The sequence below is a fragment of the Cynocephalus volans genome, chromosome 4, assembly GCF_027409185.1.
Source record: "Cynocephalus volans isolate mCynVol1 chromosome 4, mCynVol1.pri, whole genome shotgun sequence".
NCBI lineage: Eukaryota > Metazoa > Chordata > Mammalia > Dermoptera > Cynocephalidae > Cynocephalus > Cynocephalus volans.
In genome coordinates this window covers 15219694-15242969 of record NC_084463.1, presented here as the reverse complement: position 1 = coordinate 15242969, position 23276 = coordinate 15219694, and the positions used below count along the sequence as shown (strand labels likewise).

At 48.0% G+C, this 23276-nt stretch overlaps 4 protein-coding genes across 6 annotated transcripts; 2 read left to right on the top strand and 2 right to left on the bottom strand.

The window, feature by feature from the left end:
* The first annotated feature begins 704 nt into the window (after window positions 1-704).
* SLC37A4 (solute carrier family 37 member 4) lies at window positions 705-7225 on the top strand. Of its 2 annotated transcripts, XM_063093814.1 has the most exons (10): window positions 705-749; window positions 1995-2328; window positions 3204-3436; window positions 3759-4002; window positions 4515-4673; window positions 4903-4988; window positions 5489-5602; window positions 5823-5888; window positions 6236-6374; window positions 6506-7225. In XM_063093814.1, exons 2-10 carry the CDS (start codon window positions 2181-2183, stop codon window positions 6670-6672), a joined length of 1356 nt encoding a protein of 451 aa, XP_062949884.1. In that variant the 5' UTR covers window positions 705-749; window positions 1995-2180; the 3' UTR covers window positions 6673-7225. The 2 variants fall into 2 exon arrangements, with proteins under 2 accessions (XP_062949884.1, XP_062949885.1); XM_063093815.1 differs by lacking the exon at window positions 705-749 and having other exon boundaries at window positions 2255-2328; window positions 3173-3436.
* A 1194-nt stretch (window positions 7226-8419) lies between these two features.
* On the bottom strand, window positions 8420-11816 carry TRAPPC4 (trafficking protein particle complex subunit 4). The gene is made up of 5 exons (XM_063094297.1): window positions 11567-11816; window positions 11227-11401; window positions 10215-10318; window positions 9458-9584; window positions 8420-8764 (listed from the first exon to the last, which is right to left on the bottom strand). The coding sequence occupies exons 1-5, from the start codon at window positions 11739-11741 to the stop codon at window positions 8686-8688; spliced, it is 660 nt and encodes a 219-aa protein (XP_062950367.1). The 5' UTR covers window positions 11742-11816; the 3' UTR covers window positions 8420-8685.
* A 322-nt stretch (window positions 11817-12138) lies between these two features.
* On the top strand, window positions 12139-14250 carry RPS25 (ribosomal protein S25). Its single transcript, XM_063093982.1, has 5 exons — window positions 12139-12248; window positions 12486-12581; window positions 12983-13166; window positions 13994-14092; window positions 14200-14250. Exons 1-4 carry the CDS (start codon window positions 12246-12248, stop codon window positions 14086-14088), a joined length of 378 nt encoding a protein of 125 aa, XP_062950052.1. The 5' UTR covers window positions 12139-12245; the 3' UTR covers window positions 14089-14092; window positions 14200-14250.
* CENATAC (centrosomal AT-AC splicing factor) lies at window positions 14158-22416 on the bottom strand. 2 transcript variants are annotated; one of them, XM_063093979.1, is made up of 11 exons: window positions 22252-22416; window positions 21978-22141; window positions 21517-21615; window positions 17723-17789; window positions 17586-17648; window positions 17180-17244; window positions 16927-17032; window positions 15962-15992; window positions 14726-14815; window positions 14518-14650; window positions 14158-14436 (listed from the first exon to the last, which is right to left on the bottom strand). In XM_063093979.1, the coding sequence occupies exons 1-11, from the start codon at window positions 22369-22371 to the stop codon at window positions 14382-14384; spliced, it is 993 nt and encodes a 330-aa protein (XP_062950049.1). In that variant the 5' UTR covers window positions 22372-22416; the 3' UTR covers window positions 14158-14381. The 2 variants fall into 2 exon arrangements, with proteins under 2 accessions (XP_062950049.1, XP_062950051.1); XM_063093981.1 differs by having other exon boundaries at window positions 17735-17789.
* Window positions 22417-23276: the final 860 nt, after the last annotated feature.

The window sequence follows — 23276 nt, the reverse complement described above, 5'->3', positions numbered from 1 at the left end:
TCCCATCTTATCTAACCTCCACCACCTCCTCCCTTCCCTGACCACCTTCCCTAGTCTAAAAGATCTTTGCTCTCTATCTTGGAACACTTAACAATTCTTTCAGCCATTCTCCCGTGTGGGATCAGAGAAAGCCACTGCTGTCGAAAACACTTATCTAAAATTTCTGAGCTCTTATCTAAATCATCTGAGTCTTCACAACGAACTATGAGGTTAGCAAGAAACTGGGGCTCAGAGTGATTACCCAAGGCCACACTGCTAGAATGTTGTGGGTCTGGAATTAGAATTTGAGGTTCACCCCAAGACCCCTCCTTTAAACACTCTGGCTATATTGCTTTGTCTCTGTCCCCAACAGTCTGACCACAAGTTGAATTTTCCACTTGTACTTACTGAGGACTGCATTAAATTCTTACAGAACCTACTATTCTCTTACAAGACCTTTCCCAGCCTGTGAGCAACTCAGGAAAAATGATTATTACCTTAGTATTCGTGTGTGTTTGGTAGTGGGAGGCACTCACTACAAATTGGTTTGTTGCATGCACAGTTAAGAAGTAGATATACTGCGCCTAGCCCCTAAGGGGCGCTGTCCTCGTCCAAGAGCAGTGTAAACGGCCGTATCAAGTCTATAACCCGGGGGTTGGACCCGGTTCGCGGGCACTCAAAGATGCAGGCGGAGGCCCCGCCCCCGCCCGCGGCGCATGCGCAGTGCCTGCGGCCCGCCCAGTGCTGTTCGGGCTCCCGCTTCTATTCAGGTAGGGGCGGTGTGCGGGGTCGGGGCGTCTCCTGAGGGCGGGGGTGGACGGGGAATCTCAGGTCTTGGAGCCCCATTGTTGGCGAACTTCCGATACAACCCGGAGCTGTTCGCGTGGCTACCCCTTCTGGGGTGAGGAGCAGTTCCTGGGGCTGGGGGGCCGCCGAGGCGCTGCCCGGCACCAGCACAGCACCCTCCTTTATATCACCCCAGTCTTGCGGTCTCCGCACCTCTCCAGCTCCTCACCCTCGGCCCGCAGTTCCCAGCCCCAGAGACGGGTGTCCTGGGTGGCTTGAGGACACGGGGGCTGGGCAGGTGCCGAGAGCCCGTCGCCTCTCCCCCCTCATTCCCCTCCCCGCCGCCCGGCCCTGCCCTGCCAGGCTGAGCAACGGCCAGGAGCGAGGGGCCTCCGGGAGAATACGTGCGGTCGCCTGCTCTGCTTGCACCTACGCCTTCTGCTCCAATTGCTTTCCCAACCGAGCGGAAAAGCCGGGGGCATGCTGCTGGGGCCCTGGGAAGCAGGGCGGTTCGGCACTGCCGCCCGAAGGCCGCCGGTGCACTTTCCTGCCCACTGGCCGTCCAGTCCCTCTGCTTGTGGTCCCTGCCAGCGTCCCTCAGGTTGGACCCTGCAGCCCCCAGCCAACCAAACGGAAGCCCACACTGACGTCGCAGGGTTATGGGGAACCAGAGGCAGCTCAGGACCTCAGCCCTTAGTGGGGCTTTCTGTGTGACACCGTAGGGTCAGAACTGGGGGGATTCCCCCTTAATTACAGTTCTGCAACTACCAGGAAACAGGCGCCACTGTGTGCTAAGCATTGGTAGTCACAGGTGTGAGATCAGCTCTAGAAAGAATGCTTGGAAGTGGGTTTGTAGGGTATGTGACTGAGAGAGTGTGTGTAGAAACTAACCTAGTGCCTAGTGCAGGGCCTGGCAACCAGTAAGCCCTCAATAAACCTTTCATGAATGAATGAGAAAGTTTGGTGATGAGGGAGCAGGGGTAAGTAGAGAGGGCAGCTCTGCTCATCTCACCCCTGCCTCCCCTGGGCTCGTGCAGATGAAAGTAATTAGGTTGAGTGAGCCTTTATTCACAGCTGGTTTCACAGGCAGGCTGACTTGGAAGAGGGAAAGACAGAAATCCTGGGAACACAAGGTGCTGGCCTGGCTTACTGGCATGCCTCCCTCTGGGAGCCCCTCCACCCCCCACAGTTTGGCTCTCAGTTATCTCCTGTTTTCTTGTCTCCCTCAGGACACTGGGTTCCCTAGGAGCTGCCCCAGGCTTAATGATTGTCCAGAAGGTGGCTATAAAGGGAGCCTGGGAGGCGGGTGGAGGAGGGAGCAGAAAAAACAACTCAGCAGATCTGGACGCTTAGAGCACTGCAAGCAGGAGCTGTGGTCAGAGGCACCTGGCCGGTAGGGCCTGCTCTTTTCTACCATGGCGTCCCAAGGCTATGGCTATTATCGCACCGTGATCTTCTCAGCTATGTTTGGGGGCTACAGCCTGTACTACTTCAACCGGAAGACCTTCTCCTTTGTCATGCCGTCCCTCGTGGAAGAGATCCCTCTGGACAAAGATGACTTGGGTGAGCACTGGAAGGGCAAGGTGGTGGGTCCGGGGACAGAACTAGCAGTATGTGTTACATGTCTGTAGCAATGTGGTGTGTACAGGCGGGTAGTGTGTGCGGAGTATCTGCACAGCTGGGGTTGGGGGCTGGTCTGCCTGTGCTGGATGAAGAGCTGCTGAGATTCACGTATGTGTGTGTGGGTGAAGGGCTAAGGAGGGCTGCTTATGTGGGTGTATGTGTGTGTGTGTGTGCGTATATGCCTGTGACCCATGTGTGCCCTCAGAGGCACTGTTTATTATGTGTGTTTGTGGGGCTTCTGAGCATGGTTTCCACGCCTCTGTGGGTACATGCTAAGGGTGCAGGGTGACTGCTGGCTACTGCCATTGTGAGCACTGGGAACTGGGAGGTTGGTACAGTGACTTCATGTAGCCTGGGAGGCTACCCTTTGGCAAGAACAAGGTCCCTGACTCCAATCCTCAGCCCTTCACCCCGTGTTGAGGTGGGGCAACAGAACTGCTAGCGGCATTGGGTTGGCATCCAGGGTGAGGTGGGAAATCAGGCATATACAAACTCCAGGGAGGGGAACTGCCATGTCCTGTTCCTTTCTTGTCCCCTGACAGCTATAGCTGGAACTCTGCAAGAGGCTGAGAAGTCATGGGTCAGCCTGGGGCTAGTGCTGATGGTGAGGCAGGAGAGGTAGCAGAGTAGCAGGGCCCCATGAATGAGTATCAGGATTGCAGTGCAGGCTCCTCCTGTTTCTCCAGGAAGGAACCTGTCTCACCCTGCCCAGCACCTCTATACGCCTGACCCCATGCCCTCCTCCACCCCTCCTGTGCCTCTGCCCTGTCCCCTAACCCCCCAGGTGTCGTGCTCCCTGCTCCCCTCCCCTGCAGGTCTCATCACCAGCAGCCAGTCAGCAGCCTATGCCATCAGCAAGTTTGTGAGTGGGATGCTCTCTGACCAGATAAGTGCTTGCTGGCTCTTCTCTTCGGGGCTTCTCCTGGTTGGCCTGGTCAACATAGTCTTTTCCTGGAGCTCCACAGTACCTGTCTTCGCTGCTCTCTGGTTCCTTAATGGCCTGGCACAGGGGCTAGGCTGGCCCCCATGTGGGAAGATACTGCGGAAGGTGAGTGCTTCTAAAGAGCCTGTTTGGACTGGCATAGACAATACCTAAAGAACATGTAGGAGCACCCCTTCTTACCCACCACCTCTAATCCCAACCTGCAGCAGGTTCCTCAGGAGTTCCTGGCCAGCTTCTATTGCTTGTCAAGATATTTTAGGAGCCTGAGAGTGGTGGGATCAGGTGGCAGATGAGGGAATTGGCACTGCCAAATAGAAGCACCCTCTCCCTCATCCCTGTAATGTGAGCTTCTGGGAATGCCCCACCTGACTGCCACCCTCAACGTAGCTGTAGACTGGGCACCTACTCTGTCCCTCTTGCCCCACAGTGGTTTGAGCCATCTCAGTTTGGCACTTGGTGGGCTATCCTGTCAACCAGCATGAACTTGGCCGGAGGACTGGGCCCTATCCTGGCAACCATCCTCGCCCAGAGCTACAGCTGGCGCAACACGCTGGCCCTGTCTGGGGTGCTGTGTGTGTTTGTCTCCTTTCTCTGTCTCCTGCTTATCCATAATGAACCTGCTGATGTTGGACTCCACAATCTGGACCCCACCCCCTCCAAGGGCAAGAAGGGTGAGCCCCCATCCAAGCTGATAAGTGGGGCACCTTCATTCATCATTCATTTGGCAGATTTTTGTTGAGGACTAGCTGTATGCCTTGTCTTGTCCTAGCCAGTGGATGTAGGGGAAGGGGTGGTGATGGAGGTTGGGTGGGGAGTAAATAAAACTCCATCCCAAGGATAGTTAAGTACCAGATAAGTGACAGAGCTAACAAGTGCAATGATGGTTATACCCTGGTCCTTCCACAGAACAGCCCAGACTTGCCTATCCTGGATAGCATCCTAAGCGTATTAAGTGGCTTGGGTGCCTTCCTCGCTCCACCCTGGTCATCCTATTCTCTCTCATTCATTAGTGCTTGCAGCAAAGTGGGGGAAAGGCAGCAGTGGGGTGAGGAGATACCCTTCATGCTGATCCTGGCTGTGCTGATGGACTCTGCCCCTGCGGCTGGTTAATGAATGGTGGGGTCTTGGGTGGGGGCAGGGCAGCAAGAGCAGAGCCTGAGGCCTAGCCTCTTCCCACCTCCAGCCTCCTTGAAGGAAGAGAGTACCCTACCGGAGCTGCTGCTGTCCCCCTACCTCTGGGTGCTCTCCACTGGCTACCTTGTGGTGTTTGGAATAAAGACCTGCTGTACTGACTGGGGCCAGTTTTTCCTTATCCAGGAGAAAGGACAGTCAGCCCTCGTGGGTAAGAGGAGTGTTGGGACAGGGCAGGATCCAATGCAGGGGATGGAAGTTCAGGCTCTGCTTCCTTTTATTTTTCTTCTTCCTCTGAGGCCGGGCACTATTGAGGCAGCTATGGCATCACCCTTGGGGACCCTGTACTTCTCTGGGTTTAAGCCATTGTGGGACAACCCCACAATGTAACACCCTTCCACCGTTCCCTTCCCTCTTCCCACGACAACTCCCCACTGCAGGTAGTTCCTACATGAGTGCCCTGGAGGTTGGGGGCCTTGTAGGCAGCATTGCAGCTGGCTACCTGTCAGACCGGGCCATGGCAAAGGTGAGTGGGCAGAAAGGACAGGTAAGAGGAGGGTCCCTTTGAAACTTTTCAGCATAGCTGGGACCTGCACTGGGGAGATGAGTCCTAGGGCACAGGCAGGTTGGCATATACTGGTTTAGGTTGGGTGAAGTGGGAATGATTCCAAGCTACTCCTGGGGATGTGGAGAAAAGGCTCTTAGGGAAAGGGTTTTAACTGATGTCAAGGAGAGCTTCTTTTAGCCTAGCTGTAGGCTTCTCCACAGCCCCAGGAAAATGGGTTGGCAGTGGACTGGGTGCAGCTCCCCACCACGTGTCCCAAGCCTGCCCTAAGGTGGAGGAAGGGATGTTGTGGAGTTTGGCCTTATAATGAGCAGTTCCCTGGGCCTCCCAGAGCTGCCCAAGCCAAGAATTGTGATGGGATTGCCAAACCTGCCAGCAGAGTCCCTGCTGTGACAGAGTCCAGGGGTGGGGGTTCTCTGCCCTGCTCCAAGGGCCTGATGTTGCTGGGACTGTATCCACAGGCAGTGCTGTCCATCTATGGGAACCCACGCCATGGCCTGTTGCTGTTCATGATGGCTGGCATGACATTGTCCATGTACCTCTTCCGGGTGACAGTGACCAGTGACTCCCCCAAGGTAAAGAAGGAGGGCCTGGTCACAGCAGGGCACAGGGAGAGAAAGCAAGGGCCAATGACTCTCAGCTTCCCTTGCCCTGGCTCTAGCCTGGGCCAGCCCTTTCTCTGCTTCTCAGATCTCCCTTCTCAGTTCTATTTGTACCTCAGTTCCTCTCCTCTGTACTTTGATTTTCCTCCTTCACTCTGGGCCTGGTTTTCTTTTCTTCCCTATGCTCCTCTAGGGTGTTGCTTTCTGGACTCCGGCTCTTCACCCTCTTGCTGAACTCACAGGCTTTACAGAGCATGAGGTGCCTTAAAGATATCTCTGGTTTCTCTCCTGGTCTGTCTCACCTTTGTCCTACCCCTTCTGCCTTGCCCCTAACCAGTCCAGTTTGCATAAATTCGGAGAACAGACAGCATCTAACTCAGGAATTATTTCTGTACCTCTTTCCCCTGCCCACCTAGATCATTGGGTTAGCTCAGTGTGGCATCTACTACTGAAGCTTTGTACTGTCAATTGTATTGGGGAGTGGGGTGAGGAGGGTCGCTTACCATCCTACTGTACAACTGTTTGTTCCTGGGGTCTAAGCACCTCTGGCAGGGGTAGGTAGGTAGGCTTTCTGATTCTGAATGCCACTCCACACTGTCCTTGCAGCTCTGGATCCTGGTGTTGGGAGCTGTGTTTGGTTTCTCTTCTTACGGTCCCATTGTCTTGTTTGGAGTCATAGCCAACGAGAGTGCCCCTCCCAACTTGTGTGGCACCTCCCATGCCATTGTGGGACTCATGGCCAATGGTAAGTGATATCTTCTGGAATCTCTACCTTATCCCCTCTTGTGCCTTGTACATAGGCCAGCTAGAGGCTGGAGCAAGCCCACTTGCTGTAGCCTCACAAATGGCTCAGGATCTTCCCCTCCTTCCTGACAGTGGGCGGCTTTCTAGCTGGGCTGCCCTTCAGCACCATTGCCAAGCACTACAGTTGGAGCACAGCCTTCTGGGTGGCTGAAGTGATTTGTGCAGCCAGCACAGCTGCCTTCTTCCTCCTACGAAACATCCGCACCAAGATGGGCCAAGTGCCCAAAAAGGCTGAGTGAAGAGAGTGCAGACTCTGAAGTACCCTCCCACCTGTGGCCTTCCCCCTGCACACTGTGGGGGAAAGAAAGGGAGGGGACTGCTCTGGCTAGCACTGAACCTTTGACTTTCCATTTCTGCACCCTCTCCCTCGCTCAGGTGGTGCTGGAAGTTGTCAGTGGCTAATGAAGTCCCAGCTCCCCATCCTATGCTCTATTTAAAAGATAACCTTTGTTCTTGGACTACATTAGCTCCTATTTCCTGCCTTCAGACAAACAGAAACTCCTGCAGTCAGGGAATCTCCTGTACCCTTCATCCTCTACTAGGCCTTGTCCTGTCCCCATCCTCTCCCATTCCTTACCTAAGATGAGGTTACCCTGCAGCTCCAGGGCACTAATGGCCTGTGACTTCTGCCCAAGGCTTCTGAGCAGTGGTCAACCGCTATTGCCAATACCTCAGAATCCAGGGGAAGAGAGGAGGCTATCTCTCTCACCAGTACCCTGGGTATAGTAGGGGGGTATGAGTGGGAGGGTGAGATGACTTGTTAATAGAAGATTAAAACGATTTGATACTAAACACTGCCAGTGATTCATTCTTTCAAAAGAGGTAATATAAGCCAGAGACGGCTTTCCTTGGGAAGTACTGTCAATAGCTGCTCTTTTCACCCCAAAAGGGAGAGACTTCATTTCCCAGGAAAGGAAAAGCTGAAGTGGAGATAGACTCCTTTACATACATGCCTCCTCTGCCTTCAACTGCACGCCATATAGTCCAATGATCATTTTAGAGATGAAGCTATTGGGTTTTGGGCAGGTTAAATAACTTGATGGATGGAAACAGTTTAACAGTGGTTTACTAATAGTATGGTCAGAAAGCCTGTGGCAGAGGCCGGGGAGGTTTTGGAGGGCAAGGGGGCTTCCGAGAAGGCAGAGGAAGAGGAGGAGACCACAAACCACAAGGAAAGAAGACGAAGCTTGAATAGTTCTTCTGTCTCTGTCTTTCCCTCTTCCATTTGAAACAAAGGACTTTGGGGTTTTTACTCTGTTACCTGATCAATGACAGAGCCTTCTGAGGACATTCCAAGACAGTATGCAGTCTGTTGGTGTACTTGGAAATCCACATAGATAACGTTTCAAGAGTGATTCCTATTGGTTTTAACTGGATACTCATATAAACATTTAAAAAAGATGAGTGTGATAGAGCTAACCCTTATCTGTAAGTTTTGAATTTATATTATTTCGTCCCATGTACAAAACAATTTTTGTCCTACAAAAAGTTTTTGTGTGTGTGTGTTACGGGGATTGTAAAGGAAAGCAGAATGTTTTATCATAGTTTTCACTTCCGTGGCTTTAGGACAAATTTAACGTCAACTGGTGCCAGAAAAAAAAAAAAAAAGAAAGCCTGGGTTCAAACTCAGGCTAACAGTAACCAGCTTGGAGGCACATAGTTTGTACCTTGCTAAATCTCATCTGTAGCAGAATGTGCCCCCTGCAGTTAGGGTGAAGATTAAGTGAGATAAAGCAGTATAGCGTGGCTGTTAAGTGCTGGATAAATGTTCCATCATCATCCTCATCCTCCCCCTAGGACTCCAGGAAATCAGTAGCAATTCTAGGACAAGATCCAAGGCTCATGATTCAGTCTTATGTTCATTTATTTAATGAACACATATTTGTTTTCTACTAGAACATAATATCATCTTCCGAGAACTCCCTTATCATTTTTGTCTCCCCTCCTGTGCCTTTCTCAAAAAATCATCATTTAGGATAACAAACACTGAGACCAAAAAAATGTTTATTACAGTATGTATGGGCCTACATACTTCATAAATATATCTATACAGTTGGGAAGTAGGACCATGATATATACAGAAGGAAAGAGAGCACGGTATTAAGGCTCAAGGATCAGTACATGTCATCAGGCTCAGCATTCTCCCAGTTTCAAGTGCACTAACAAGGCTGCTGGGCTCTCCAACGGAGTGGAAACAGCAGGACCCCTGTTGCAGGATCTCTCAGAATTTGAGGGTCCACTGCAGGTTCAGCCTATGACCCAGGTCCAAAAGTCCCAGCCTTCTCTGCCACCTCCAATGCTAGTTTCAGATTCTGGTCAAATAGCTCACACCTAAGCCAGACCCAGGAGATACAAATAAGAAAGGACTGTAAGGCCTGAGACTCTCTTCCCACTTTGAAGGCAGAGCCAGTGGAAAAACTTATTGAAGGGGACCAGCCCGTGACTCACTCGGGAGAGTGCGGTGCTGATAACACCAAGGCCACGGGTTCGGATCCCATATAGGGATGGCCGGTTTGCTCACTGGCTGAGCGTGGTGTTGACAACACCTAGCCAAGGGTTCAGATCCCCTTACCGGTCATCTTTAAAAAAAAAAAAAAAACTTATTGAAGGACATGAACCCCAAGGAAAGTCTCTGGTTTCTCAAAATAAATGGCTAAACAAAAAAAGAAAAAGGAAGGGCTAGTCACTGTTGTCTTATTTATTTCTGGCAGCTAGCAGGTAAGGAAACTATTGTCTTATTTAAAAGTAATATTCTGGGCCAGCCCGTGGCTCACTCGGGAGAGTGCGGTGCTGATAAAACCAAGGCCCCAGGTTCGGATCCCATATAGGGATGGCCAGTTCGTTCACTGGCTGAGCGTGGTGCTGACAACACCAAGTCAAGGGTTAAGATCCCCTTACTGGTCATCTTTTAAAAAAATAAAATAAAATAAATAATATTCTATTACACTTCAAATGATTTTGGGCAGACCACACAGGGAGGGGCAAGGAGACTTTGATCAGAAACTGGGGAGTGAGACCACCTACCTAATGGGCATTTCCAGGGAGTAGAATGGATTCTTGAGGGCAAAGTCTGAGTAAATCTCATAAATCTTTCGGAGAAGAGAATCTATTCCAGCTTGCCTAGGATCTGCCAGCACCACAAACTTGATCCCTGGAGAGAAGCCAAGAGGGTAGATAATGCAGCAAATGTCACCCTTTATTTGTACAGCACTTTTAATTTTGCAAAACTTTCATAAGACCATTTTTAGTTTATCCTATTGCTACATAATGCAGGAAATGCAAGACTTTGAATCAATGATGAGACCAGAGAAGTGACTTTATCATATCACCAGGCTTTGAGTTCCAGCTCTACCATTTGTTACCAGTCTTGGAGTCCCTCAACAGAAACACGCCAGTCAGGAGACAGACTTAGGCAGTTTTCAATAATCTACATTGAGAAAGTGAGGCAATGTCACTCGCAATCCAAAGGCCATTTCCATTTGGCTTTCAAATTTCATTTTGGAACACTTACACTTTTCCCAAATGTGTACATGATAGCATTAAGTTGAGATTTATTTGAATATAGGATAATCAACGTTCAGCATGCTGGATGATGTGGACAAAAATCACCTTCAAAGTAAATTGCCTTTGGATTCACAAAATAAGCAAATAAATGTGTCTGTATAATTGTCCCAGGAAAAACTGACACCACCTCCCTCCTTGCTTACTAAAGCTGTCTTGAATCAATCCCTTGCCCCAACCTGCCCCATCACATCCCTCTGGCCTATCTGGAGAGGCATACCTGTCAGTGTCTGGAAGCAGTGCAATTTGAATGTGTCTGTCTCTAGCATCTCAATGCCTGAGCTTCCCTGTTCAGGAGACAGCTGGGAGCCGATGGCAAAGAGCCTATATGCAAAGGAGGCAAAGTTGGGAATGCATCCCAATGCTGGAAGGGAGGAGTGCTTCTTACATTTTTCCACTGAAGTGACTCCATCTGCTGAGGAGTTCACAATACAGCCTGGGACAGTCAGGAGAGGTGGTGTGAACTGCCTGGCAGCAACGTCAAAATTTCTTTCTTTTTTTTTTTTTTAAAATCCTATATGGGATCCGAACCCGGGGCCTTGGTGCTATCAGCACCGCACTCTCCCGAGTGAGCCACGGGCCGGCCCTCAAAATTTCTTTTAAATTCATTTGAACTCTACATATATTTTACATTACATACTTTTCTATAAAACATTTTACATTGAAAACTTTGGGTAAAGTGAACACTGTAGGCATATGTGCCACGCTTACTTAGCTCGTGACTAGGCCTATGCCAGCACATCTCATACCATAGTTGACAGCAAGAAAAGATATTTCAAGATCATTTATTTCAATTGGCCTATATTAAAAATGAAGAAACTAGGGCCGGCCCGTGGCTTACTCGGGAGTGCGGTGCTGATAACACCAAAGCCATGGGTTCGGATCCTATATAGGGATGGCCGGTTCGTCCACTGGCTGAGCGTGGTGCTGACAACACCAAGCCAAGGGTTGAGATCCCTTTACTAGTCACCTTTAAAAAAAAAAAAAAAAAAAATGAAACTAAAGCTCAGAGAAGTTGCCTTAAGCATGATCACGCCACTGCCACTATCACCTAAAACCTAGACATACTGGATCAGTTGTTCTTTTCGTAACACAAGAATAGACTGTTTAAGAGAAGGTAGAGAAAGGTAAGTAGCGCCGCTCAGAAGACTGCCCACAGAACCACACTAACCCAGACAGCCTAAGAACCAAGTTGCAGGCCAACAGGCACGAAGCAAGGGTGGGCGACTTACGAGTGGAACATGGAGGCCAGCATGAGCTTCTCATTGGAGGTGAGGCGGGGCCGGCCAAATCGAATGGACACCGGATAATTACCAGGATTACCGAGATACTCCAGCACCTCTTTCCCGTCCGCCGTATATCTCCCGTTCACGTCCACGCCATTGATGGCCAGCACTGCATGGCCCACTGCGGAGGTGAGGCTAAGAGTCAGGGAAGGTCCAACCCCAGGATTCCGGCGAGGGGACAAGGACCCGATCCCATCCCCTCGCCCCCCACTTCTGCACCTACTACACACCACCAGCCCACCTGCTCAGCACCGAGCCCCGCTCCCCGGGCCCGAGCCTAGCCCACCCCGGATGCCGTCCCGCTGGCCGAAAGCAACCAGCACACGCTCGTCGTGTAACTTCAACAGCAGATCCAACGGATAACTGAAAGTCTTCTCAGCCTCAGACCTCGGCGCGTAGCTGTCCAACTGGTAAATCAGGCCACCAGCTTTGTTCACCACATACACACTAAAAATCGCCATTGCCGCCGCCGCCACGGCCGCCGCTCAGAAACCCGGTTCCGTCTCTTCCCAATGGCCTCACCCCGGAACCGCAGTCACAGGAGCCGCCCCCTCCCTGGCTCTCTCCTCCCAGCCCCAGCGCGCCATCACCTGCGGCGCTTGCGCACTTGGAGTTATACGCTTGGGCCTTAGTAATGCCTTAAAGTTAGTAGTCGGGACCTGGTCAGTTATTTCCCGTGTTTCAGTGCGAGAAAATAGCACTATGTAATTGCTTCACGACTACAGCAAAGTTCAACAACCTGAGGGTCATGTCCAGGGCGAGAAGCCTGAGGAAAAAGAGCCACCTGAACCCACTTCCGGCTAGTGAGCGAGTGCTTCGCCATATAACGTCTTCGAGTTAGCTCCGCCCCTTGCCCCGGAAGTACTCGCAGCGGAGGTTTCTAAGCCTGTTCGTGAACAGCGCTTCCTTTCTGTCCGACATCTTAGGTAGGCTGCAGTCGTCACAGGTGCTCTCGGAGCTTCGCGATGGTGAGTTTCAGGGTGTGAAGCCGGCGGGGTTCTAAGAGCGGGATGATGTTAGGGCGCAGTGGAGGCGGCATCGGACGGGAGGGCTCCTTGGACTGCAGGGCTGGCTCTCGGGCGGGCGACGGTATTGCTTCACCCATGTGCTCCGGTAGTGGAGTTCGGGAGGGATTTGGGAGGTCGCTAGTAGGGGTGCCTGGAACTCCTTTAGGACCTGGCAGCATTCCTGCTTTCCTCCCACAGCCGCCCAAGGACGACAAGAAGAAGAAAGATGCAGGAAAGTCGGCTAAGAAAGACAAAGATCCAGTGAACAAATCTGGGGGCAAGGCCAAAAAGAAGGTAGGAATGAGCTCCTCCTCTGAGAGTAAGGGAGATTGGGAGCGCCCTCCTGTAGCGTTTATAGTCCCGTTTATAGTCAGTACTTTAGTTTGTAGGTTTTAGATTTTATGCTCCCCATCACCACTTATGCTTTTTCCCCATTGAAGAATTGAGGTGGTGCATACGAAAGGTCATGGAGATGAAACAAGTGTGTATAAAGTATTTGCTCTATTGCCTAGCGTATGTTATCTTAACGGATCCTGTGGGGCTCGGCCCATATTTCAAACCCCCAAAGACGTGTCGTTTATTTTTGCAACATAATTTGTCTTTGAAAGAGATTTCTCTGATACAGGTTGCTTGGGAGGGAAAGGGTGCTTCTACCAGGAGTACTGACTAGTTTTCCCTTTTGTTTTTGTGAGCAGAAGTGGTCCAAAGGCAAAGTTCGGGATAAGCTCAATAACCTAGTCTTGTTTGACAAAGCTACGTATGACAAACTCTGTAAGGAAGTTCCCAACTATAAACTTATAACCCCAGCTGTGGTCTCTGAGAGACTGAAGATTCGTGGTTCCCTGGCCAGGGCAGCCCTTCAGGAGCTCCTTAGTAAAGGTAAGGGGTATTTTGTACTAGTATTTTATACTGGCTTTTGCAGATTAAATTTATCTTAAACATTTAGCTTAAGTGCTTTTGGGAAAGCACTTCCCAACTGGGAAAGCAGTTGGAAGTTTTTAAAAAAGGCATAGTAAAATAAAGCCATCGACTGTTAGTAAAACAAGGGTACTTCAAAAATTTCATGGAAAATAGAATGAAATGAATATGAGTCCTTTTACGAACTTTTTGAAGTACTTGTATTGTAATTTTGATACTTTATCCTTGGGATAGACGCTAAAGCAGGGTTCTCAGTCATTTTTGTGCCATGGATCTCAATGGCAGTTAAGTGAAGCCCAGGAATCCTTTGTTTCAACTGAGTAAATGCATAGAACTACAGATGAAACATGATTATTTTTGAAATATGGTTAAACATTAAAAACCTTTATGGCAAAATTTTTTTATTGATGGATTAAATTTAAAAATCAAGTAGTGGGTCTAATTACTATAGTTTCATATGCAGGATATTCAAAAAGTTTATGGAGAGATTTGTGTTATCTTTTAATTCTATTTTTAGCAGTGAGTATAAATTAAGCTAACTATAGTGACTGCTATAATATGGGAATAGTGACTTATAAGTAATAGGAAAACGCTAGTGTGACTATGTGAACAGCAGATGATAGGCCACTAATTTAAAAGTAAAAATAGATCATCCAAGAACTATACCAAACTGTCTCAAATTAAGCAATTCTGTTTTGGGAAGGGTTAGGAAACTTACTAGTTTCTAGCATTTGTTAAGCTAAGCATCTTGTACTACTACTATGTGAAAACCTGTCCTTTCTCCCTAGGACTTATCAAACTGGTTTCAAAGCACAGAGCTCAAGTAATTTACACCAGGAATACCAAGGGTGGAGATGCCCCAGCTGCTGGTGAAGATGCGTGAACAGGTGAACCAAGAACCCAGGGGCTTATGTCATAGGAAGTGCATATCATATTACAAGGCTCTGTGGTTCTCATTTTTCATTTACTTTTTTTTTTTTTTTTTTTTTTACAGGTCCAACCAACTGTACGTTTGGAAAAATAAAACTTTATTAAGTCAAATGAATGGGTATGTCTGTTTCCTAAGAAAGGCCATTACAAAGGATTTGGTGGAAGGAATAATAGTAGTTATGGGTCTGTTGACTTTGCTTTGACACTTATAGTAGTTGGAAGAGTATCTGGAAATAATTAGCTTTTTTATTTATGTGACTGCTCTCTGTTCCTTGCTGCAGCTTCAGTTTTGAATTGATGCCTAAAAAGAAATGAAGGGTTAACAGATGAAGGGTGAGATTCCAGAGAGGTAGAAGGTTGAGTCCTGATACTGGATCCATACCTGGACTGCCAGCGGCGCCCATTATTCCAGACCCGGCCAAAAGAGGGCAGCCAGCCTACACTGGTGCTGGAGCTGTGATCAAAGTTGGCCCCAACTCGGTCTGGGGGGAGTTTCTTCAATTTCTGTTTTTCCTCTGCGATGACAGGGAAATAGTTTTGAGTGTGAAAACTTAAGGAACCCTCTGCCCTTCTTGAATTAATTTACTCACTTTCTTTAAGAAATTCTTCATAGGAAGGTCCTATTTGTTGGTTCCCAGGGCTGTATTCATCATCTTGGACCATCCAGGGAGGTGTGGCACCTGGAAAAGGAAGACCCATTAAGCAGAAATGAAGGCACCTTTTTAAAAAAAAACTTTCAGACTATGTGAAACATGAACTAGCTATTAGGTGAGCTCACTTCACCTAATAGAGAACTAGAAATGTTGAAATGTTTGCTTTTGTTGAAAAGCAAAAACCAGGAATTCTGGAGCTTGGAAAATTGAAAGCCTGAGACTAATTTAAAGCAACAGGGCTGGCCAGTTAGCTCAGTTTAGGTTAGTGTGTGGTGCTGATAACACCAAGGTTAAGTGTTAGAGCCCTATATCCACCAAATAAAGCAACATACCTTAAATGTGATGCACTCTTTTTAATAGCTTTGAGACATATAACTGCCCATATTTGAATTTGGTGCCTTTTGAGGGAAGCCATCACATTCAAGACCCTGAACATCACCCCCAGGTAGCCTTGTGCCCCATTAAAATCCTCTTCCTGTCCCTCCTGATACTCTTCGCTTGTCCCAGGCCATCACTGATATGCTTTCTATCACTTTAGTTTGCATTTTTTAGGATTTCCTATAAATGGAATAGTATATAATTGGTGGGGAGGGTCTGGCCTTTATCCTAATTACTTTGAGACTGATGTGCATATTATCAGTAGCTCCTTCTTCATTGCTGAATATTATTTATCCACTTAGCTTTTGATAGACATTTGGATTGTTTCCAGTTTGGGGCTACGACAAATAAAGCTGCTAGGAAGATTTGTATAGACAGGCTTTCTAGAAATTCTGTGGGTAAATACTAGGAATGGAATGGCTGGATCATATGGTGGTTGAATGCTGAACTGTTCCACAGTGGTTGTACCATTTTACATTCCCACCAGCAGTATATGAGGGTTCCACAGTTCCTCCACATAATTGCCAAACACTTTGTACAATCAGTCTTTAATTATACTTCTTATATTATGTGTATAGTTGTATCTCCTGATGGTTTTAATTTGCATTTCTGTAATGACTAATGATGAACATCTGTTCATAAGCTTTTATTGGGTTTTCTTACTGAGTTTTGACAGTTTTTGATATATTCTGTATAGAAGTCCTTTATCAGATATACATGCTTTATCTTGGTCAATTTTATGCCTTAAAAAAAATTGCCTGTTAATGGTTTTAGAAACACTGCCCTGGACCTTACCTGAGTGGATGTTACCAACTCCTGGTATATCCTGTAGTTGGAAATGGGGGGAAAAAAAATCCTAGATAAGAAAGCTAAGAAATGATAGGATACTCATAGCTAGAGACAAAGCAAGCTTTAAAGGTGGCTGAAACTGCTGCCACAATTGCTAATCCTGCACCCCAGTTGATGTTAAACCTTAAGAGCATAAGTCACTGAAAGACAGTCCTATCATCAAGAGGGTCATGGTCTTAATAGTAGAGGTGTCCAAAAGTAGAGTGCCTACTACATGCGAATGAACAAAACCCTGCCTTCATAAAGCATACATGTTGTTAGGGATGAGTCCTGTTCAGATAAGCCTTCTATAAAAGGAGTGACATCTGAGCTAAGGACTGAAAGAAGGTAAGCTTTCACAAGGTGATGAGGGAACAAAAGCATATTTTAGGCAATGACAATTATGTGTAAGAGCAGGGAACAACACAGGCTGGAGTACAGAATACGAGATGGCAGGAGGTGTGATGATTTTCTGTATTTGGGGCAGCACTATAGGTGAAGTAGAAATTGTCTCAAGGCTGAATAGAGGCAGACAGGAAGTAAAATTGATAGATGTACTTATCAATAGGATATGGGAGATGAAAGGGTGCATCTGTAGTGACTGGAAACAGGAGTGGTGGGGGTTGGTTTCAGATACCTGTGGGACATTGGTTAATAATTAATGTCCTGTACTGAACTGGAGCTATGAGTTCTGAAGAGGGCAAGATTTAGGAGTTGGCACTCCTAAATGGCAGTGGTGGCAACAGGCGTGGATAAGACTAACAGGAAGGGTGAGAAGAGATGTCTTAGAACACAACACTAGGGAATAGTATAGTTAGCGGGAGCCTGCAGAGGAGACAGGAATAGTCAGGAGAATACGTAGAAAAACAGAAGAAAGTGTTCTGGGACCAGAGGGGACATTGGTCCTCTTCTGGCTTGCTTTTCCGTTGTACCTGATGGCCAATGAATGTCAGAGGTTGTCCTGTCTCCATCCAGTCAAGCTCTGGAGCTGGTGGCAGGTCCAAGTATGAGGGCTGCTGTGAGCTGGAAGTGACTCGGCTGAAAGGCAAACAGGAGTCAGGCTGGCAGATGAGGTCCTTGAGCCATGAGGATGGCAAAGATTAGATTTGTTCCCATTTCCCAGCCAAAGGTTATAGATTGCTCTAAGATGTCAAACTGCCAACAAGAGATTCCCTACAATCTTACCTGTTTGTCTCTTTCCAGCTTCCAGGTGCTGAAGAGCCCTCTTCTGGGTCTGGCACTGCCTGAGGCTGAGTTTGATTCAGGAAAAATAAATGTGTCTAGAATGCTTAAGACCCTGCCTAGGCCATGTCCCCACCTCCAGACCCCCGGTATTATAGGAATGAAACAACTTAGTACATGGAGGGTACTGCCCAGCTTGCAAACTCTTCCCTCTCCCCCACTCCTGCCCACATCTTCTCCACTGACTAGGCCTGCCCTCTGGCAGAGAGGTAAGGGAATTCAAGCCAAGCAGGTGAGGAATGGAGTCCGTGAGTTCTCTTAGAAGAGCTGGTTCGTGAAATGCTGGACCTGGGAAAGCCAGGGATCAGTGGATTTGGATACTGTTCTGGATCCTCCGAGGGAAACCAACCTCTAAGACGGATCGAACCAACTCCTGCCTGTTCTGCTCCACCTCGTGGATCTGAGCTGCCATCTGTGGGGGAGAGGCTGCTTAGATGGGTTCAGGATCGTGGGGCTGGTCTTTCAGAGGCCTTTCCTTTAGCTAACCTCTTTGATCACCTCATCCTCTTTTTCCTCATAGGAATCCAAACCTTTCACCATGGATTTCTTGAATCTAAAAAGAAAAGCGGAAAAGTCAGCCCAGAACCTTAGCCACTGCCAGCTGTGGAAAGCTCTTCAATAGAAAAAAATTGAGAAATTTCAAACTCACAGAAACAAAATAGTACACTGAACACTTGTGTACCTCTTACCCAGATTCACTTAAAATTCTGCCATGCTGGCTCCACTTTTCTTTTATACATAGACACACGTATACACACACTTTTTTTTTTTTTGCCAAAACAAAAATAGTTTTAGATGTCATGAGATTTAACCCTAAATATTTCAGCATGTATGTCCCAAGAACAGGAACATTCTATACAACCATGATACCATTACCACACTTAAGAAAATCAATTACTCTTCTTTTTTTTTTTTTTTTGTCTTTTTCGTGACCGGCTGAGTGCACCGGCCAGTCCTATATAGGATCCGAACCTGCGGGGGGAGCGTGGCCGCGCTCCCAGCGCCGCACTCTCCCGAGTGCGCCACGGGCTCGGCCCCTCAATTACTCTTTTTGCTGTTCAAATTGTCCCATATTTGGCTAGTGAGTACAGACACAGTCTATATAGAATACAGACATAAAGTCTATACTCAAATTTCCCCCATTGTCTCAAAAATGTGCTTTATGGCTTCTCTGTCCCCCACCCCAAGGTCACACAGAACTTGGCTGTTAGATTATAACCATATGGTCACTGTAGTTATAAAGCTATACTGCAATTTATTACTATCATTATTTGGCTAGTGAGAACCCCTTCAAACCGGCTCCTATATCCTCTGGACCTGATTCCATTAATCTGTGTACTTTCTCACTTTCTAGCACAAGACATTCCAGGCTCAGCAAGTACTTTCTCTCCTACACACCGGAAAACCAGTTCTCCAATGAGACTTGGGTCCTTTTACTGGAAAACTGTGTTTAGAAGCAAAGAGCTGAGTGTTAACAAAGGTCTTATTGCTACACAGGTGTTATGCTTCTAGCTTTTCCTGAGGACAGTTTTTTTTCCCCTTAATTCACAGTGGTATCTCCATATTCAAATCCCTCCACTCCTTACATTTATCTTCCTCTGTCATAGTGAAAACTCTGGTTCCCAACAACATCAATATATTTACAGTTGTTTTATATATAATACACAAAAAGGTTTCCAAATAATTCCAATACCACTATCAACGGTGCCCTGGCCACCTCGCACATATTGATACATGCAATGGCTTGAACCAGAGCTTATTAGAGTCTTGGCTGAACACCTTGTGTGACACTCCTGGAACAGGAGAGGATGGAAGGCCCGTAAGAAGCTGCTATGAGGCCATCTCCCACTGGCCTTATCTCCCCTGGGAGGCTGTCATGAGATAGTTTCTTGTCAGCTCCCAGGTTCTGATGTGGCATGGGTGTTTCTGCTCCCCTCCTCTCAGATTACAGTTGAGAATATAAAATTTAACTTAAAAAAAAAAGGTCAATATACCAGCCAGCCACCCACACCCCTCCCCAAAATTGTCAGGCTGGTTGGTTAGCTCAGTTAGTTAGAGTACAGTGTTGTAACACCAAGGGTCCAGGGTTTGGATCCCCATGGTGGCCAACTATGCTGCGTGCCCCCCCCCCCGGCCCAAAATTGTCAGTTAAAAATAAATAAATTGGGCTGGCCAGTTTCTCAGTTGGTTAGAGCACAGCCTTATAACACCAAGGTCAAGGATTTGGATCCCCATACCAGCCAGCCCCCCCCCCCCAAAATAAATAAATTAGCAAAACAAAACAAACCACTTAGCTGCTGTCTAGGTTTGGCTCCCCAACAACAAGGTATCCCTCATCTCACTGCAGTCATCCCTTTCTGTTTCAGTATAGTCCTTTTTCGTGTGTGGGACAAGGATCTGGGAATTTGGCAGTTTGGACTTACTCTTCACTGTCTATATAAGTAATAAACTGTCTAGTTAGAGGTGGTGCCAATAACACCAAGGTCAAGGGTTAGGATCCCTGTACTGGCCAGCCACCAAAAAAGCCCACAAAAAAATCCAAAAGAAAACTGGCTCCTTACATCTTTACTGGTCAAATCATTCTGGCCTTGGTCTGGCCTTGCCTTACGTGTGAGCTTGACAATCTACAAAGTTAAAAAGTCAAAACTTGGGCCGAGCCCGTGGCGCACTCAGGAGAGTGCTGCGCTGGGAGTGTGGTGACGCTCCCACCGCGGGTTCGGATCCTATATAGGAATGGCCGGTGCACTCACTGGCTGAGTGCCGGTCACGAAAAAGACCAAAAAAAAAAAGTCAAAACTATATTTAAAAAGTAGACTCTGGGCTGGCCAGTTAGCTCACTTGGGAGAGCAAGGTGCTGATAACACCAAAGTCAAAGGTTTGGATCTCCTTACCAGCCACCCCTAAAAATAAATAAATAAATGAAAGTATGCGCAGAAATCTTAGTTCTATTCTTGTCACCTCTGTGTTGTTCCACTGTCAAACTAATTGGGTCACACTAACTGATAAGTAATCAGATTCAGGGCCGGCCCGTGGCTCACTCGGGAGAGTGTGGTGCTGATAACACCAAGGCTGCAGGTTCGGATCCCATATAGGGATGGCCAGTTAGCTCACTGGGTGAGCGTGGTGCTGACAACACCAAGTCAAGGGTTAAGATCCCCTTACCAGTCATCTTTAAAAAAAAAAAAAAGTAATCAGTTTCATTAGTTTCTTGATTATCTATGTGTTCTTTTTTGTTTTGGTGGACGGTCATTACAGGGATCTGAACCCTTGACCTTGGTGTTATAACACCATGTGTTCCTTTTCGAAAAACAAGCCAATATATACACATTTGTATATATATCCTTGATTTCTTTCTTACACAAAAGGTAGTATAATATATGTTCTTTTATACATTGCTTTTTTCACTTAGAATATCCTAGAAATCACTCCATGTAAGTTTGAAGAGTCCATCCTCATAATTTTCAGCTGTAACTTTCTGCTTAACTACCCTTTATTTACCCACCAAAAATCATAGGGATTTAGGTAAGGGTGTGAGGAGTAAGTGTTTTTTGTCTTGTTTCCCATTTCCTCCCATTCTGAACCACAGATTGGAAGACAACGTAGTAGAATTTAAGCATTTCTTCTTCTCCCTTCATTATTCTCCACAGAGTAGATAGAAATAGCAGGTATCATGTATTTTTCTGTAACTTCTTGGCTCTGAGATCCTCTTGGGTTCCATACCCCATAATCTCAGTATGGTTCCAATTAAAAGTGGCATAATGAGGCTGCTTGTGTTCTCTTCCTGAAGCAGTTGAGGGCTCACACTCCCTCTGTACTGACCAGCTTCCTGCACTTCAGTTTCTCAGGGCCCTCCAGAGTGCAGTTAAAATAGCGTCCAAAACTATCAAACATGGGCACTGGATGAGCACCAGCATCCTGCACACTATAAACAGCCTCTTCTATTCCTAAAGGACTTTAGTATTCTCTGTGCCTCACATTTACGTAGTTGACTACAGTCAACTTTTATTATATACTGTTTTCTATTCGCTAAATCCCACCCCCCAATTAGATTATAAACCTCGAGAACTCTGTCATCCGATCCTATACTGGATAGCAAATCAACTCTGTCACACTTGTTTTGTGTCTAATATAGTGCCTGAAATAATAAGTGTATTGAAGACAGCAGATACTTTTATAAAGTCCCTACTGAGCTTTCCAGTTTATACAGGAAGCTCCCATACCTGACAAAGATCTAGAGAATTCACTCTGCTACTTCATTTTTCATATTGGGACTTACTTACCTTGCATAATCCTGGGGGGAGATCAGAAACTTCTCTTTCATCTGGACCTCAGCCTTGTTCTCCCACCAGAATTTGTTGGTCGCTTTCTTGTGCTCTGGGCTGAGAATGGAGAGAATAAATAATCACAGCTATAGATTGTAAAATATTAAATATCTAAGCATTAGGTAATTAACGCAAACTGACATCTGGGTTTCTGCCCTGGGCAAAGCTGAGAGAGGAATACCGTTACCAGTCTCCAAGATTTCCAGTCTCCCTTCTTCCAATTAAATTGTGAGTATCTGAGGGGAGGTGATGGGCAGTGACCAACTGGCTCTCCCTGCTAGACCACTAACATCACTGAGACCATGGCAGCTATAAGCCTCCTACCCCCGAAGGCTGGCAATGCTTGTAAAGAGACTCAATCCATCCACCCGGATCAAATCACTAAAGTGTCCTCCCTCGGCTCCCAGCCCGGCGGTCACCTGGCCAGATGCTCCAGCAGACCCCCGTGCAGCACCGTCAGGTTTCCGTGGCTCAGGTGTTTCCGCACCTCACAGCTGCAGCACAAGCACCAGCAGCAGCGCTCGTGCTCGGGCACGTACCGCTCCACCTGAGCGGCGCGGACGGCCTTGCGGGCGGCCTCCACCTGCGGGGGAGAGGCAAAGCAGGACCCCGAGGGGGAACCCCTAAATCACAACCCCCGGGCGCTCACTGCACTGCCCTGCATCCCCCGCTCCCTCCAGCCTCGCTCCGCACCTGGGGCAGGAGCCGCTCCAAAGCCACCTTCAGCTGCCGCTGGTGCTTGCGGCTGTAGACGTGTCCGCGACCACAGAAAAAGGTCTGTCGGCACACAGGGCAGCGCTGCGCCGGCGCCATAAGCCCAGCAACCAGTATCTCCGCTACTTGCGGCCTGTTCCTGCCATCCGGTGACCCGTGACCCCTGACCCCTCGGGGCGGAGCGAACTCAGCGGCTAGCGCCCCCAGCGGCCGGCTGGCGCCACTACAAGCCCTTCTGCGACTGCGCATACCCTTTGCTCCCCGCCCCAGTCTCTGTGCAACCCCACGGAGTCATCAGTACGCTCAAGTGGAATAGTGAGAGGGGTCGACCCCGGCGTGCAGGTGCGCGGGAAGGTGAGGAGCGCAGACCGCAGGCGTCTCTAGGCCCTGACGCGGGGCCGCATAACAGCGTAGCAAATCATAACTGCTATTTACAGGGTGTGCACTGTGTTTCCAGAGCTTTACGTTAATACCTCACTGAATCCTCGTCTGACCCCTGTCTGGTGTACTATTGTTTGCATTTTACAAGCGGAGAAACTGAGGCGTAGAGGAGGTAAGGAACTTTGTGGAAGGTTGCACTAGTGTTAAGTGGCAGAGTCAGCACCTCCAGCTCCAGTGCTCATTAGTACCTGAAAGCTGTAGGTGAGCAGGTGTCTACACTGACCACCACCTCCCATGTGGCTTTACCTTCAGTCCGACCTTTAGCTGCAGGATACCTCCATTCCTGAAGACTCCTCCTTTTTATCCATTCACTCAGAAAATTAATCAACATCTGCCTGCTGCATTTGAGGGGGACAGCACTAGCCCCCACCCCTCCGCGCCGCCCCAGGCCCTCAGCATCAGGGAGCTTATTAGTAATGCAAATTCTTGGGCCCCACCCTAGACCTACAGAGTCACAAACTCCGGGGGTGGGGAATGGGGGTGTGGAATGGGGGTGGGCCGTGGGGCCCACCCAGCATTTGTGGTTTAATGAACCCTTCAGTTTATTCTGATTCTCCCTCGAG